At 48.1% G+C, this 15349-nt stretch overlaps 1 protein-coding gene across 1 annotated transcript; it reads left to right on the top strand.

Moving 5' to 3' along the window:
• On the top strand, window positions 1-15349 carry SLC25A20 (solute carrier family 25 member 20). Its single transcript, XM_040994426.1, has 9 exons — window positions 1-190; window positions 4837-4929; window positions 6851-6978; window positions 8872-8962; window positions 10236-10353; window positions 11003-11075; window positions 11430-11539; window positions 14046-14170; window positions 14454-15349. Exons 1-9 carry the CDS (start codon window positions 86-88, stop codon window positions 14514-14516), a joined length of 906 nt encoding a protein of 301 aa, XP_040850360.1. The 5' UTR covers window positions 1-85; the 3' UTR covers window positions 14517-15349.

Here is a 15349-nt window from a genome sequence, read left to right as displayed (position 1 = left end):
AAGGTCGGCGGCGCGGGCGCTGCGGCGGGGCGGCGAAGCGGGACGGCTGGGAGCGAGCCCACAGGCTCCGAGGGACGCGCTGACCATGGCCGAGCAGCCCAAGCCCATCAGCCCGCTCAAGAACCTGCTGGCCGGAGGCTTTGGCGGCATGTGCCTCGTGTTCGTAGGGCACCCTTTGGACACGGTCAAGGTGCGGGAGAGCTGGGACGCGCGGGTCCAGGGGGCGAGCGGCCTGGGCGGGCGTCCGTGGGAAAAGCCCCGAGCGTCTCTTCAGGGGGATCCCGGGCGGCGGGAAGCGGCCCCGAGAGGCGCCCCAGTGAACACGCAGCCTGTCAGGGGCTCGGGTCCCTGCAGTCTGCCTCCGCACCCAGTTGTGTGGAAATGGGGAAGAAGAGGCGGCCCCGGGAAGCTCCAGCAACCCTAACATTATCCTCCAAGTTGAAGCAGATCCCCTATAAAGCCCTTCCGGAGAAGCCAACTTAAAGACCTGTTCGGGGATTAGGGACAGGTCTCCTTGGGCCCTATCCCTCCCAGCGTTTTGGCTCCCTAAGGGGATTTGGAAGTGTCATTCCCCTTCCTGTAGCCTGGGTAGCTTTCTGGGCAGAGGCGACTGATGCTGATGTCCTTGGGTGACCAAGGCCCTTATTGGGACAGCAAAGGCCAGGTGGATGGTCCCGGGTCTCTGTGGGGGACCAGTTGTGCTTCCACCGAGGCTGTGGGAGGGAGGAGGGCACCTGCTTGGTCCTGCTCCATCACAACATTCCAGCCAGGCCCTTGTGCAGACCAAAGTCCGGCTCCTGCGCCGCTGAGGCTTAGTGAGTGCCGCTGCAGCCTGCTTTGCTAATCTCTGTAGAAGGTTGAGCGGGCAAGGGTCGGGGTGGATCTGTCACTTGCCAGTGGAAGCTAGCATAAGGGCTTGTTGGGATGTTGTGTCATGGGGTCTTCTTTTTGGCCCAATGTAGCAATCTCTTGGCTGCCTTGCATGCCAAGAGAGAAGGTGCCCTGAGCTCATCCTCCAAGATCAGGATTAAAGTTGCAGGGCTGGTTAGGCCTTAATGCCTCATGCAGTCAGATGTTTACTCTACCAGTGGGAATTGCTGGGTGTGTTATAGTGCTTCTTACTGGTTATTCCAGTAGCACCATCTAGTAAGGGACAGTTGTCCATCTTCTGTTAGTGTTGACCCCAGTGGGCAGAGGGCTTGTTAGCTATAGGCATCTGGGACTTCCTAGTGAAGAACAATGCAGTTCCAATCTCCCAGTTTGTCTACTTGTCACTCCTAACTCTGTATACTTGTGTCCTTGAGGTCACTCCCAAGAGGAACCCAGCAACCTCTGGACTGATTTGCAAACGACTGAAAATGCTCCCTGGCATATTTAGTAGCCAGAGATTTCAAGTCAACTCCAAAACCACCTACCTCTGCCTGTTGTTCTTGGCTTCAAAGAGCTAGTGGGCTCCAGGCAAAGCCTGCCCTGGAGGTGCTTGCAGAAACTGAATGGGTCAGAACCCTGTGGCCCTGTGGAATGACAGGCTGAGACCTGTGACATTTCAGCCTCTCATGAGCAGAAGAACTGCAGAAGACAGTGGGTTGTAGGGCAGACACTGAAGGGCTGGCTGAGCTCAGACAATAAAGGTTGAGGGAGCCCCGACAGCCTGGCACAGGAAAGTGGAGAAGTCTACTTTGTGCTGCAGGAACAGACTGCTTAGGACTGGTTCATTGCTAAAGAACAGAAATTGCTTTCTTATGCCTCTTGCAAGTGGGAAGTCCAACCCTCAGGGACCTACATTTGCCACAGGCATGGTTGCTGTTACCCCATGGCACCACCCCATTCTGTCACCCCATGGAAGGGCAAGAGAACGTGTGAGGACAAGAAGTCAAATGTGCGTGATTGGCATCCACCCACTCTGATGGCAACACATCCCCTTAAGCCCTGCCTCCTGGGATTAAGTTGGCAACATGTGCTTTTTGATTGCAGGGCAGGGATTAAGGGAGCGTATGGGCTTCTAAGTGGGCACTAGACCACAGAATAAGAGCAACCGTGGAGGATAGTATGTTGTCACTGGTTTGGATAATTAATTTATGTCAGGTAAATCAGGTATGACTTTTATATGAAATCACAAAAGGTTGTGAGAAGTTTTGATTCATTTCTCTCTAGTACCTAGGAAGGCTGCTGCCTGACCATGGAGGGTCAGTGGAATGAGTTTTTGTTGTAAAAATGAACAGAATTCTCTGACTGATTCTGATGTCATATCTCCCATCAACCCCCATAGACTTGCATTCACTTCCATTGCCTAGATGGGAATAAAAAGATGGAAGTTTTTTTTTCTGCTGAAGACCATTTGGATACTTATAACATTATTCACACAATGATCAACTTGGGAGCTGGTGCCATGGCACAGGAAAGTGGAGAAGTCCACTGACAGCCCATGTGGGTGCTGGTTCGAGTCTCAGCTGCTCTACTTCCATTCCAGCTCCCTGCTAACAGTGGAGGATGACCCTAGTGCTTGCATTCCTGTATCCACATGGAGACCTGGAGGAAGCTCCTGGCTTTGGACTGTCCCAGTTCCAGCTGTGTTGTAGAATAAACTAGCAGATGGAAGATCTCTCTGTCTGTCCTTCTCTCCCTGTAACTCTGCCTTTCAAATAAAAACAAATACATATTTTTATAAAATTATGAACTTAAAAATTACCCAGCCAAAGATTTATTGAATTTTGGAACCTGCATGTGGTTGCCTTGGCAGGGCTGGATGAGATGATTTTGGATGGGCTGTACACAGCTTGTGGACCAGATGTTCTCCATCCCTGACTTAGGTCATGCTTCATTGATGTGATGTGTAAGGCCTTAACATATAAGAATATTCTGTTTATTTAAAAATTTTTTAAATTTATTTTTAAAAAAGTTATTTATTTCTGTTGGAAAGTTAGATATACAAAGAGAAGGAGAGACAGAGAGAAGTATCTTCCATCTGTTGATTCGCTCCCCAAGTGGCTGCAACGGCCGGAGCTGCACCGATCAGGAGCTAGGAGACAGGAATTTCCTCCAGGTTTCCCATGCTGATGCAGGGTCCCAAGTCTTTGGGCCGTCCTCAGCTGCTTTCTGAGGCCACAAGCAGGGAGCTGGATGGGAAGCGGGGCTGCCAGAATTGGAACTGGCACCCATATGGGATCCTGCTGTGTGCAAGCTGAGAACTTTAACTGCGAGGCTGCTGTGCCAGGCCCTCTGTTTATTTTTATTTATTTAAAATAAAGAGTCATACACAATGTCCATTCACTTGTTCAGTTCCCAGGTGCATGTGACAGCCAGGGCTGGGCCAGGCCTAAGCCGATAGCATGAACCCAATCCTGGTCTCCCATGGAGGAGGCAAAGACAACTTGGGTCACCATCTGCTGGCTCCCAGGGTAGGCATTAGCACAAAGCTGGATTGGTTTTAGGAAACAGCTTGGGTGAGTAGACTAGTTCAAATCTCATGAGATTTTTGTCAAGATTTTAAGTAATGAAAATTGGGGAAAGAATCTGAATAGACATTTCTCCAAAGAAGCTGTAGAAATGGAAAATAAACCCATGAACAAACTTTTGACATTTTTACCCACCGTTGAAAATCATGATGAGATCTCATTACACGCTCATGATGGGTAGAATAAAAAGATAATGGCAAGGGTTAATGAGGATATAGGGGTATTAGAACCTTTGTGCACTTCTGGTCAGACTGTAAAATGGTGAAACCACTCTGAAAATAATCTGGCAATTTCTCAGGAGGTTGGAGTGTTAACCTATGACCCAGAAAATCAGTGCATTAATAATCAAATTAATTGATGCTTAATTTTATTTGATTGGGCCACAGGGCCCACATTTTTGGTTTTGCATTTTTCTGGATGTATCCTTGAGGGTGTTTTCGGATGATAATGTTTGAGTTGGCGGATTGAGGAAAGCAGCCTTTCTTCCTTGTGGCAGGTGGCCTTTCTCCCATCAGTTAAGGCCTGACTAGGATGAAGAGCTACACCTCCCAACCTCACTGACCGCTGGGCTGTCTCAGGAGTCTTCTTGCCTTCAGGCTTGACCTGAATCATGGACTCTTCATGGATTTCCATCTTGCTGACTGTGCATCTTTAGGTTTCTTAGCTTCCGGAATTGCATGAGCTGATGCCTGGTAAAACATCCACACTCACCACTGATGCTGTTTGTCTCAAAAACCCTAAAACAGTACTGATACAATTAAAAACATACATTCACACACAAACTTCTATAGGATTGTTTCTATCAGTGTTTGTAATAAAATGGCAAAGTCACAAATGGCTGTTGACTGATGAAGATAAATACACAAGCTGGTACTATCATACAAGGGGATGTTTCCTAAGGAGCAGGAGTGGAGTGTCAGTGACAGAGAAGGCTGAATGCAGCAGGTTTTGTCAATCCTGAAGGCATATGGAGGAAGTGCAGGTTCTGTTTGGTAGACAACTTGACTCTACCAAGTTAGAACAGGCAGTTCTGATTCTGATAGGTGACTTTGTATATAGAATTTATGTATTGTTAGAGAGAGGGAGAGAATAAGTCATCCATCTATTGGCTCACCCCCCAAATGTCCACAGCAGTCAGACTGAAGCCAGGAGCCTGGCACTCCATCCTGGTCTCCCACATGACCAGGCAGGAGCCCCAGCACTCAGGCCATCCATCCTCTGCTGCCTGCTCAAGCATATTAGTGGGAAGCTAGATTGGAAGTGAAGTGGCTGGGTCTTGAACCAGCACTTTTATTTTGAGATGCAGATATTGCAAGTAATCGCTTTACCCTCTGCATTGCAACACTGGTCTCGGTGACTGAATTTCAACTTTTGGTTTCAGGTCCGACTACAGACACAGCCGCCAGCTTTGCCTGGACAGCCTGCTATGTACACTGGAACCATCGACTGTTTCCGGAAGACTCTTGTTCGAGAGGTATGGTATCTGCTACCACATACTGCTCTTCCCCAGAGGGACAGATTTGTAAGGTTAATGTGTTACTTATCCTGCCGTGTGGTTGTGCTGGACGTGTGTCCCACACTTCCCCAGCAGTTAACTTTCATTGTCTCAGTGTGTGTTCTCTTGCTTTGCTTTTGTTGGGAACACCTCTCCTAGGATCTTCTGTCTTCTTCCTCTTGCGATACCCAGTGCCATCCTGGACGTGTGTTTTATTTCTCCTGGTCTCAACCTCTGTTCCGTCAGGTCCTTAATCTTTTCTTTTCCTTGGTTTGCTACCTTGATTAACACCTCTTTTTCTAATTTTTTTAATTGGCTCCTGCATAGCCATTTTCATTGCTAAACTGTACTAGTTAAGGTTTATGTGTAGATCTAATAAAAATAACATCTTAATAGCCAGAAAATACTTTTTATTTTTTTAAAAGATGTATTTATTTTTTTGGTAAGACAGATCAGATTTAAAGAGAGAAGAGACAGAAAGATCTTTCATCCTCTGGTTCACCCCCCAAGTGGCCATAATGTCCAGGGTTGAACTGGTCTAAAGAAGCCAGGAGATTCTTTCAGGACTCCGTATGAATGCAGAGGCCCAAGGCTTTGGGCCATCCTCTACTGCTTTCCCACGCCATAGGAAAGGAGCTGGAAAGGAAGGAGAGCAGCCAGAACTTGAATTGCTACCCATATGGGGTGCTGGTACTACAGGCCATGCCACCATGTTGATCCTCAAAGTACAAAATTTTCAGAGAAGATTATTATTTGAAAGCATTACATAGAGAAAAGAGGGAGGTGGAGGGAGAGAAAGAGCTTCTGTCCGCTGGTTCATGCTACTACAAATAGGAAGCTTGGGCCAGACAGAAGTCAGGTGCTTCGAGCTTCTTCCAGGTCTCCCACATGGGTACAGGGGCCCAATGACTTGGGCCATGCTTTGCTACATTTCCTTGGTCATTAGTAGGAAGCTGGCTTGGAAGTGGTGCAACTAGGGCTTGAACTAGTGTTCATACAGGATGCCAGCATCACAGGCAGCATATTAATTTGCTATGCTGTGATTCTGGATCCCCAAAATTTCTTCTTAAAAAAACCATGTATTTGTTTTTATTGGAAAGGCAGATTTACAGAGAGAAAGAGAGACAGAGAGAAACATCTTTCATTTGCTGGTTTACTTCCCAAGTGGCCACAATGGCCAGAGCCAAGACAGTATTAAGCTAGGAGCCAGGAACATCTTCCAGGTCTCCCACGCAAGTGCAGGGTCCCAAGGCTTTGGGTCACTCCACTGCCTTCCCAGCCACAAGTAGGGAGCTGGATGGGACATAGAGAAGCTGGGACACAAACCATTGCCAACATGGAATCCCAGTGTATGCAAGGCAAAGTCTTTAGCCACTAGGCCACTGCACTGGGCCCTAGTTTCTTTCTTTTTACATCTCTGTTTCTTTTTTTTTTTTTTCATTTTGCATAATTGATTAGGGCACAAAGGGTCAAGTGTTACAGGAAAGTGGGTAAGACCATTGTTTCCACATTTGTGTGTGTGTGTGTATCTGGGGTAAGGGGGGAGATAAAGGGAGAAGCCCCACCCAACCTCGCATTCCATCCCAGGGTCCCCTATGTGGGGCATGCTCCGAGGGCACTGCTCAAGTTGTTTTAATAGTTCAACAGTTCTGAATTGCTGCCAATCTTGCATCTCTGTTTATTTAGAACAAATTTTAGATGAATACTTTCCACATAAAAATATGCTTTACTGCCTTTTACCAGGTTGCCTTATGGTCCTTCAAGGGGTGCAGGTTTTGTTCCTCATTAAATCCCCTCTTGTTTGGAGAGGACAGTGGGCCTCTGTCAGAGGACCCACTGCTTCCTGTTGCCATGTTCTGGTGTTGTGGATACACAGTTCTGTTCCTGTGGTTATTTGCAGGGCGTCACAGGACTGTATCGGGGCATGGCTGCCCCTATCATCGGGGTCACCCCGATGTTTGCCATCTGCTTCTTTGGATATGGTCTGGGGAAGAAGCTGCAGCAGAAGGGACCAGAAGATGTGCTCAGGTGAGTGTCTACAGGCCTGGAGGGCCCAGCACGACTCTGTTGATGATGTCAGGCACTGCCTACACTCTTGGGCCCCGCAAGCCCACGTCAAGGAGGTAACTTGGGTTTCCTTTGCCTTAACAACCAAAAAGAAAAAGGAAGAAGCCCCTGTTTCCTACCCTTACTAGATGACCGTGATTTCATCTGTGAGGTAGCAGTAGTTGCCAGGGAAATGAGTCAGGTCTGAGTGCTGCAGTGTGTATCCACACTGTGAGTTGGGCAGTACCTGCCACAGGAATGCTGACAGCAGCAGCCTTGTTGGCCGTCACTTGGTTGAGAGAAGAGAAAGTTCCATCTTTTGTTTTCCTTCATATTTTAAAAAAAAAATTATTTTTGTTTATTTGAAGGAGTTACAGAGAGAGGTGGGGTGATACATATAAAGAATTTTCTATCCTCTGGTCATTCCCCAAATGGCTAAAATAGCCAGTGCTGGGGCAGGCCAAAGCCAGGAGTCTCCTTCTAAGTCTCCTGTCCATGTGTGGGACCCAAGCATTTGGCTCATCTGTCAGGGCTTTTCCAGGTGCATTAGCAGGGAGCTTGACTGGAAGTGGAGCAGCTGGGACTTGAATCAGTGCTTGTAGAGGGATGCTAGAGCTGTAGGCATGGCTTAGTTCTGCTATACCTCAACAGTGGCCCTTTCCTTCATCTTTAGAACATGATTATAAGGGTTTTTGATGTTGATTTCTCTGTTATAATGAAGTCAGCATTTAATAAGTTTAAGAAATCTATTTGGCTTGAAGAGGAAACTGAATCAGAAAGAGAGCTCAGCAGCCATCCAGTGTCCTAGCCGAATGACCACTCCCTATTCCACCTCCCATCTCTGTCCGTGCAGAAACGGGCAGTCTTAATGTACAGCGACAAGAAACTACTATTTTATGATCTTTTCATTAAAAGCTTGACTGAAAAAAGAAAAAAAAGAAAGAAACAGAGCTCAGAATTTGTGCATCATTAATAAAAGTGGAGGAGCTTCTTAGGATGCAAGAGAATTCTGAGTGGAAATCCTTGGTTAACAGGGTGCCCTCAGCGTGAGCCTCGCAGGTGACAAGTCCTGGATGAAACTGCAGGCAGCCAAGCTTGGCACTCAGGAGCTCAGGGGGAGATATTCAGGGTGCTGTGTGGTTATATCCTGTCACCACAGGAATCTGAGCAAGGCTCCCGGATGCTACTGGAGGTTCTTGTAACATGAGCTTGTGTTCCTGACTCTCTGAGTAGGCTCAGCTTCTCTAAATAGCCATGGGTATACAAGCAGTGGTTTGGCAGCTGTATGTGACAGCTGCTAGGCCATGTGACCCGCGGGCCTATATCCTGGCCAAGGGGCCAGATCTTTCCACCTGTGCCAGCTTACAGATGTAGCAGAGCCACAGCCATGGGATAGGGGCAGTGTTGTCATACCGTGACGTCAGCAGTCAGAGCAACCATCTTCCTGCCTGTGTAAAGAGGCTCTAAGAACCCTGCTCCCTGCTGTATTGACCCTTCCTGTGGTGGTATTCTGGGATGCAGTATTGCCATGTGGGAGAGGAGCTTGATCCAGGTCTTGAGGCTGGAAGCTCAGGAATGTCTGTTACACACAAATGCCACCCTGGGATGGCTGGGAAGTGACAGAAGAGGCGAGGTGGTCAGGGAGTGTCCACATGCTGCTCTGTGCACACAGACACACACAGCTCACCTTCTCAGGACTCTCCCCCGTCCCAGCAGAGAAGGTGTGTCCAGCCTAGGGTTGGACATCCCAGGAAGATTGGAGTATGTTGGGGTATTAGTAGCCAGCCTTCTACTTACTTTTTCTTACAAAATCATCCTTTTGGCTGGAATTGCACTGCTCTTGAGATGCGCTTCTGGTGTTTGTTTTGCATATAGTTACCCGCAGCTATTCGCAGCTGGAATGTTGTCTGGCGTATTCACCACAGGAATCATGACCCCGGGAGAGCGGATCAAGTGCTTGTTGCAGGTAAGGGTGTGATCTGAGATGGAGGCAGCCTGCTTTTCGCATTCAGTGTACCACTCTGTGTGTATGTTTATGTCCTTTCATCCTTTGTAAAGGTTTTAGGTCAGGTGTGCAAAAACAGTCTCAAGGTGTATAGGAATAGGGAAGCAGTGGTAGTAGAATCCAGAACCAGAACAGTAAAACAAATGAGCTAAAGTGTCCCACCTGTCCCACCCTGCCCACCATTATTAGCAGCCACTTCTGGAACTTGGAAAGGTGAGTCGGGTCCCTTCAGAGAGAAGGGAGACTGCTCCTGCCCAGGTCACCCTATGTCTCCATCCGCTGCCCAAAAGCCCAGTGCTCTTAGAGTATACCTAGTCTGTAGAATTTTATAATTCCAAGAATGCTTTATTAGTGAAATCACACTGTATGTATACTTTCCCTGTTGGCTTAAAATTTAAAAAAAAAATTATTTATTTTTATTGAAAGGCAGATATATAGAGAAAAGGAGATACAGAGAGAAAAAGATCTTCCATCCACTGCTTCAACCCCCCAAGTAGCTGCAGTGGCTGGAGCTGAACTGATTCAAAGCCAGGATCCAGGAGCCTCTTCCAGGTCTCCCACGTGAGTGCAGGGTCCCAAGGCTTTGGGCTGTCCTCAACTGCTTTCCCAGGCCATAATAAGCACGGAGCTGGATGGGAAGTGGGGCTGCCAGGATTAGTCCCCAGTGCATCCTCTGTTTCTCTCCTGAGACTATCTGCTGTCCGGGCCTTTGGCTTTTGTATTTCTCATCTGCTTTGCACATGATCATACGTGTCCTGTGAAGGACCAAAGCGGATTTAAAATCTGTCAGGTGATTCTGAGATTCCAAGAATCTGGCTTGGTGTCATCTGTTGCTTGTCTTTTCAGTTTGGGAACTTCATGACTGTAAGTAGGATGAGTCTTTTTTTTTTTTTTTAATTTAGGTATTTACAGATTGTGCTGGATTACATTTAGATGTTCAGTTTTAGAAAACTTTCTCGTACACCAGCCCGTTTGAGCAGGAGCTAGGATGCAGCTAGGTGGAGTTAGAGGCTTAAGTTCTGTTTTGGCTTCTGTTGACGCCTGAGGGTGGGGCACGTTTTACTGCTGGGTACCTGTGGGAGGCCCAGGGTCCAATGACGCTACAGGCCAGCCAGGACGTTCTGGTTGCTGGCCATGGGGGAGGGCTATCCTGGTTCCCTCCCCGGCCTCCTGTGACTACAGCCTGGCAGTATGTTGGATGCGTCATTATAAGTGCCTGCCTGCTCTCTTTCAGATTCAGGCTTCTTCTGGGGAAACTAAGTATGCTGGTCCATGGGACTGTGCCAAGAAGCTATTTCAGGAGTCTGGGATCCGAGGCATCTATAAGGGGACTGTGCTGACCCTCATGCGAGGTAACCCCTTTGAGACTCTTCACCCAAGATCACCCCAGAAGGATTCCCTGAGGTGGGACAGCTACAGAGGGATTCCTAGGTTGGCATTGGCACCATACCAATCACCATGCTAACCAGGCTAGCAGTGGGCGTCCTGTTTTTAGTCAGTCTAACCCTGGCTGGCATGGACCTGGATGAGTATCTGCTGGAGTAGAAGTGATGACATTGAACGTTGGCAGGGAATGGAAAGTCAGTGGATGATCATGGCTGGAGGGAAGAGTGAGAAGAGAGAATAACATAGGGGCAGTAGGGCACACCCTGGTTTTGAGGGGCATGTCCAGTGGGGTGGAAGTGAGAGAGGTGGAGACAGCCTCAGGCCTGTCTTATGACAGCAGTTGGGCATAGAGCCAGTACATGGGCATGGGTGTCAGTGGTGTCTCCTCTAAGGGAGCTCAAAACATGAACTGCTGCCCTGGGTCTTTACTTGCATTCGCTCATGCCAGGGCTTAACCTAGAGCATGATACCTACAAAATGACAATTGCAAAGAAGATATGGCCTCTGAGAAACTTCTCAGGAAACTGTCATGGGTGCAGGCCTTGGCTCTTCCAAGTTGAAGAAGTCTGTTTGGAGTTTATATACTCTGATTTACCTTCTCCTTGCCACTGACAGATGTTCCAGCCAGTGGAATGTATTTCATGACCTATGAATGGCTGAAAAATATCTTCACTCCAGAGGGAAAGAGGTGAGGAAAACAGAGAAGCTTCAAAACTGCTTTCCCCAGTCATGGGTTGTTTGCCTTATTTTTGGGTGGGTCTGAAAGCTGAAGGAGGACAGAAGTATGCACTTCCTCTTGTGACTGCCAAGGCCCAGAGAACACCTCTCACTCTGTATCTCACTCGGAGGAGTGAGTGCTTCAAACAGGTGCATGCAACCTGCTCTTCCCCGTAGCAGCTGCCTTTCCCGGGAACCCTGGCCTTGCACCGCTCCCCTCGGTCCGTGTTTGCTTGGGTCAGTGCCCTGCCTGCCACAGAAGGGGTCGTCTGAACAGTACACTCTCAGACATTGTCTGACTGGGGCTGTGCTTGCTCTTCCGTAGTGTCAGTGAGCTCAGTGCGCCCCGGATCCTGGTGGCTGGTGGCATTGCAGGGATCTTCAACTGGGCTGTAGCAATTCCCCCTGATGTGCTCAAGTCTCGCTTCCAGACAGGTAAGTGGTAGAGAGTGGAATGGATGGGATCCGAGGGAGTACAGAGTTCTTTTTTTATTTTTCAAAGTGAGGCACTGTCTTCTTTTTTTCTAAGATTCATTTATTTGAAATTCAGAGTTATAAAAGAGAGAGAGAGAGAGAGAGAAGGCTATATCTTCCATATGCTTCTGGTTTACTCCACAAATGGCTGTAGCAGTGAGAGCTGGTCCTGGCTGAAGCCAGGTGCTTCATCCAGGTCTCCCACATTGGTGCATGGGCCCAAGGACTTGAACAAGCTTTGATGCCTCCCAGGTACATTAGCATGGAGCTGGGTAGGAAGTAGAGCAGCCAGGACTAAACCTAAGCTGTTATAGGATGCCAGCATTGCAGTCCTGCACACCTCAGCGCCACTGCCCACACTACAGAGTTCTCCCTCTCTCTCTCTCTTTAAATTTATTTATTATTTTTGGGCTTAGCGCAGTAGCCTAGCAGCTAAAATTCTTGCCTTGCATAGTCTGGAATCCCATATGAGCGCCGAGTCTAATCCTGCAAGCCCCACTTCCCATCCAGCTCCTTGCCTGTGGTCTGAGAAAGCAGTAGAAGACGTCCCTACTTGGGACCTGCACCTGTGTGGGAGACCTGTTAGAGGCTCTGGGTTCCTGGCTTCAGAATGGCTCAGTTCCAGTCATTGTGGCTGCTTAGGGAATGAAACAATGGACAGAAGATCTTCCTCTTTGTCTCTTCTCCTCTCTCTATATTTGCCTTTCTAATAAAAATAAATAAATCTTAAAAATATATAAATTTTATTTATTATTTTTATCAGAACGGCAGATTTACAGAGAGAAGGAGATGCAGAGAGAAAGATCTTCCATCCACTGTTTCACTCTCCAAGTGGCCACAATGGCCAGAGCTAAGCCGATCTGAAGCAAGGAACCAGGAGCTTGCTCTGAGTCTCCCATGGGGGAGCAGGGTCTCAAGGCTTTGGACCATCCTTGACTGCTTTCTCAGGCCATAAGCAGGGAGCTGGATGGGAAGTGGAGCATTTGGGACACAAACTAGTGCCCATATGGGATCTTGGTGCATGTAAGGCGAGAACTTTAGCCACTAGGCTACCACTCCAGCCTCCCCTTTTAAAATATTCATTTATTTTTATTTGAGGGGCAGATTTACAAAGGCAAGGAAAAAATGGAATGATTTTACATCTGCTGGTTCACTCCCCAATTGACCACAATGGCTTGAACTGAATTGATCTGAAGCCAGGAGCCTCTTCTAGCCTCCCATATAGGTTCAGGGTTCCAAGGCTTTGGGCCATCATCCCCTGTGTTCCCAGATCACAAGCTGGGAGGGAGCTGGAAGGGAAGTGGAGCAGCCAGGACATGAATTAACACCCATATGGGATCCTGGTGCTTGCAATGCGACGATTTAGCCACTGAGATATCGTGCCACCATCCTGCAGAGGTTTTTTGGTTTGTTTTTTGCTTTTTATTCTTAACATAGTTGAAAAGGATGGATGACCATGTGGATCATTGATTAGGGGTGGGAAGGGTGGAGAAATGGGTGAACATGGATAAGACAATTGTTTCCAAATATTTTTTAATTCCTGTATCTGGAGGAAGGGGTTAAAGAAGGGGTAGAGGACTGCTCCCAGCAGCTAACTGCTTCGGTACCTGGGGTGGGGGACAGCCACTCAAAGTCGTCCCAGGGTCACTGATGTGGAACATGTTCTGAGGGTGCTGCCTTAGGTGGTTTCAATAGTTCTGAGGTGTTATTGATTTCCTTGCTCCAAGACTGAGGAAATCTTTCTAAGTTCTATCGGCTAACATAGTCTCCACTCACCCAGACACTTGCTGTGAAAGCTTGGCCAGGAGAGTTGGCCTGTGCCATCCAAAGTGCTCGATATTCCATCCAGGCCTCAGTGATGTGTCCTTTTCGCCATGTCTGGGCATGCTGTCCACTGGACAGCCTTCAGTAACTGAGGAGGCCCATTCTGACACATGCACTCCACAGATTCTGTGATTTTCCCTGTGGTTGGAGTTTTGAGTTCCAGTTCCAGTTTGGACGGGGTCCCCAAATAGAGTTCTTAAGACCTTACGGTTACACAGGCTCCATAGCAGCTCCGAGCGTTTGTCTCACCAGCATTCTCTCTTATAGTCCTTTGGTTTCTGGAAACTCTAGATTCATTTTGATGTCAGCCTAAATCCCAAGTGAGATGTGAGCTCAAATCCCACAATAAAAATCAATTGAACATCCACAACAAAAATAGTCACATTCAGTCTCCTGACTGATCGCAAGGGATATTTCATCCTGCAACTTGCTTTCCGCTCCCTTGGCACTAAAAGGCAGGCATTTGTGTGTCTCCTCTAAGCGAGCTGTGTTGTCTGTGAGTCCGTCACCGATGTGTCATGTGTCTTCCCTGATGCTGGCCTCGACCCTTCAGGGGAAGACTTAACTGTTTGTCACCATAGGGGTTTCCGTGACCAACTCAGGAAGTGTCCTGAAGCCTGAAAACTTTGGTTTTACTCCACAGCACCTCCTGGGAAGTATCCTAATGGTTTCCGCGATGTGCTGAGGGAGCTGATTCGGGATGAGGGAATCACATCTCTGTACAAGGGCTTCAATGCAGTGATGATCCGCGCTTTCCCCGCCAACGCGGTGAGTGGCCAGCAGCTGCTGTGTCTCCCCTTGGGAGCTCAGGGTGGGGAGGTGCGGTTGGGCTGACTTTTGCTTGCTGCTGGGATTCAGATTTCTCAGAATCCCACCCTTAGCAGTTATGGGATTTACACGATTTCTCTTTCGCTTGGGAGAGAACACAGCTTGTCTGCAGGACCTTGGCTGAAGTGGAGTCAGCTCGGGGTCCCAGCCCAGCCTGGTGCTGTGGCATGGGCTGAGAGGCGTCTATGAATAGGCCTTTCTTTTCCTCCCAATCCCTTCTCAGGCCTGTTTCCTTGGCTTTGAAGTTGCCATGAAGTTCCTTAATTGGGCTACTCCCAACTTGTGAGGTGAAAGGCTGCTCAAGGCTTTTGGACGCTGGAAGCCACAACGCCAAGGAGAAGCAGAAGGAGCAGCAGCAGTGGGCAGTCCTGATTGCTGAGGGGAGGGGATGGTGGGGTCAGACTGTGCCTTAATGATATCTTCTACCTTGTAATAACTGGGGTGAGCTATTTTGGAACTTGAATTCACTCCTGTCAGTTTAAAGGCTCCCAAGAGAACTCGTGGATGGACTAGGTGGCCTCCAAGCCAGATAACACCTGTGGCCACAGTGCTGCCTCCTCACTGACTGTTGGCCCCACTACATCCCAAAATTCCCTTCAGTCTCAGCCTCTCCCTGGGGGCACTGTCTGTGTTTTCAATCAGATGATCAGTTTTGTTTTTTGGGTTTTTTAGTCCTTATCCAATAATACCTGTCTGATTCCCTGGATGTCATCGAATCCTCTGCCATGCCTGGGGATGTGGACTTAAGGCCCATGTCTGTTTGTCCAGGGAGACAGGGCATATAAGCCTGGGGGTAGCTCACCTGTTAACTGTTGGCTCTAGATATTTTAAAAATACATATAAGTAACCAAAACTGTATGTGCTCTGGTGATCAGCACATACACCAATAATGGAGCGATACAGAGATGAGTGTGGCCTATGGAAGAAAAACAGAAGCTAGAGTAGCCGAATTTCCCAGGAGTGGGTGGGGCGCTTTCCCTCCTACATAGTGGGAACAGTCCTAGCCTTCTGGGATAAGTGAGGAAACCCGGGGTGTAGGAAAACCCTTTTTTTGTACACACTTTTCTCATGAGAGCGCTCTATTTTAACAGGAAGCAATAAAAAATTGTTTCTAATTTT

The sequence above is a fragment of the Ochotona curzoniae genome, unplaced genomic scaffold (genome assembly GCF_017591425.1).
Source record: "Ochotona curzoniae isolate NIBS_2020 unplaced genomic scaffold, NIBS_Ocur_1.0 contig_908, whole genome shotgun sequence".
NCBI lineage: Eukaryota > Metazoa > Chordata > Mammalia > Lagomorpha > Ochotonidae > Ochotona > Ochotona curzoniae.
This window is presented reverse-complemented; position numbering and strand designations above follow the sequence as displayed.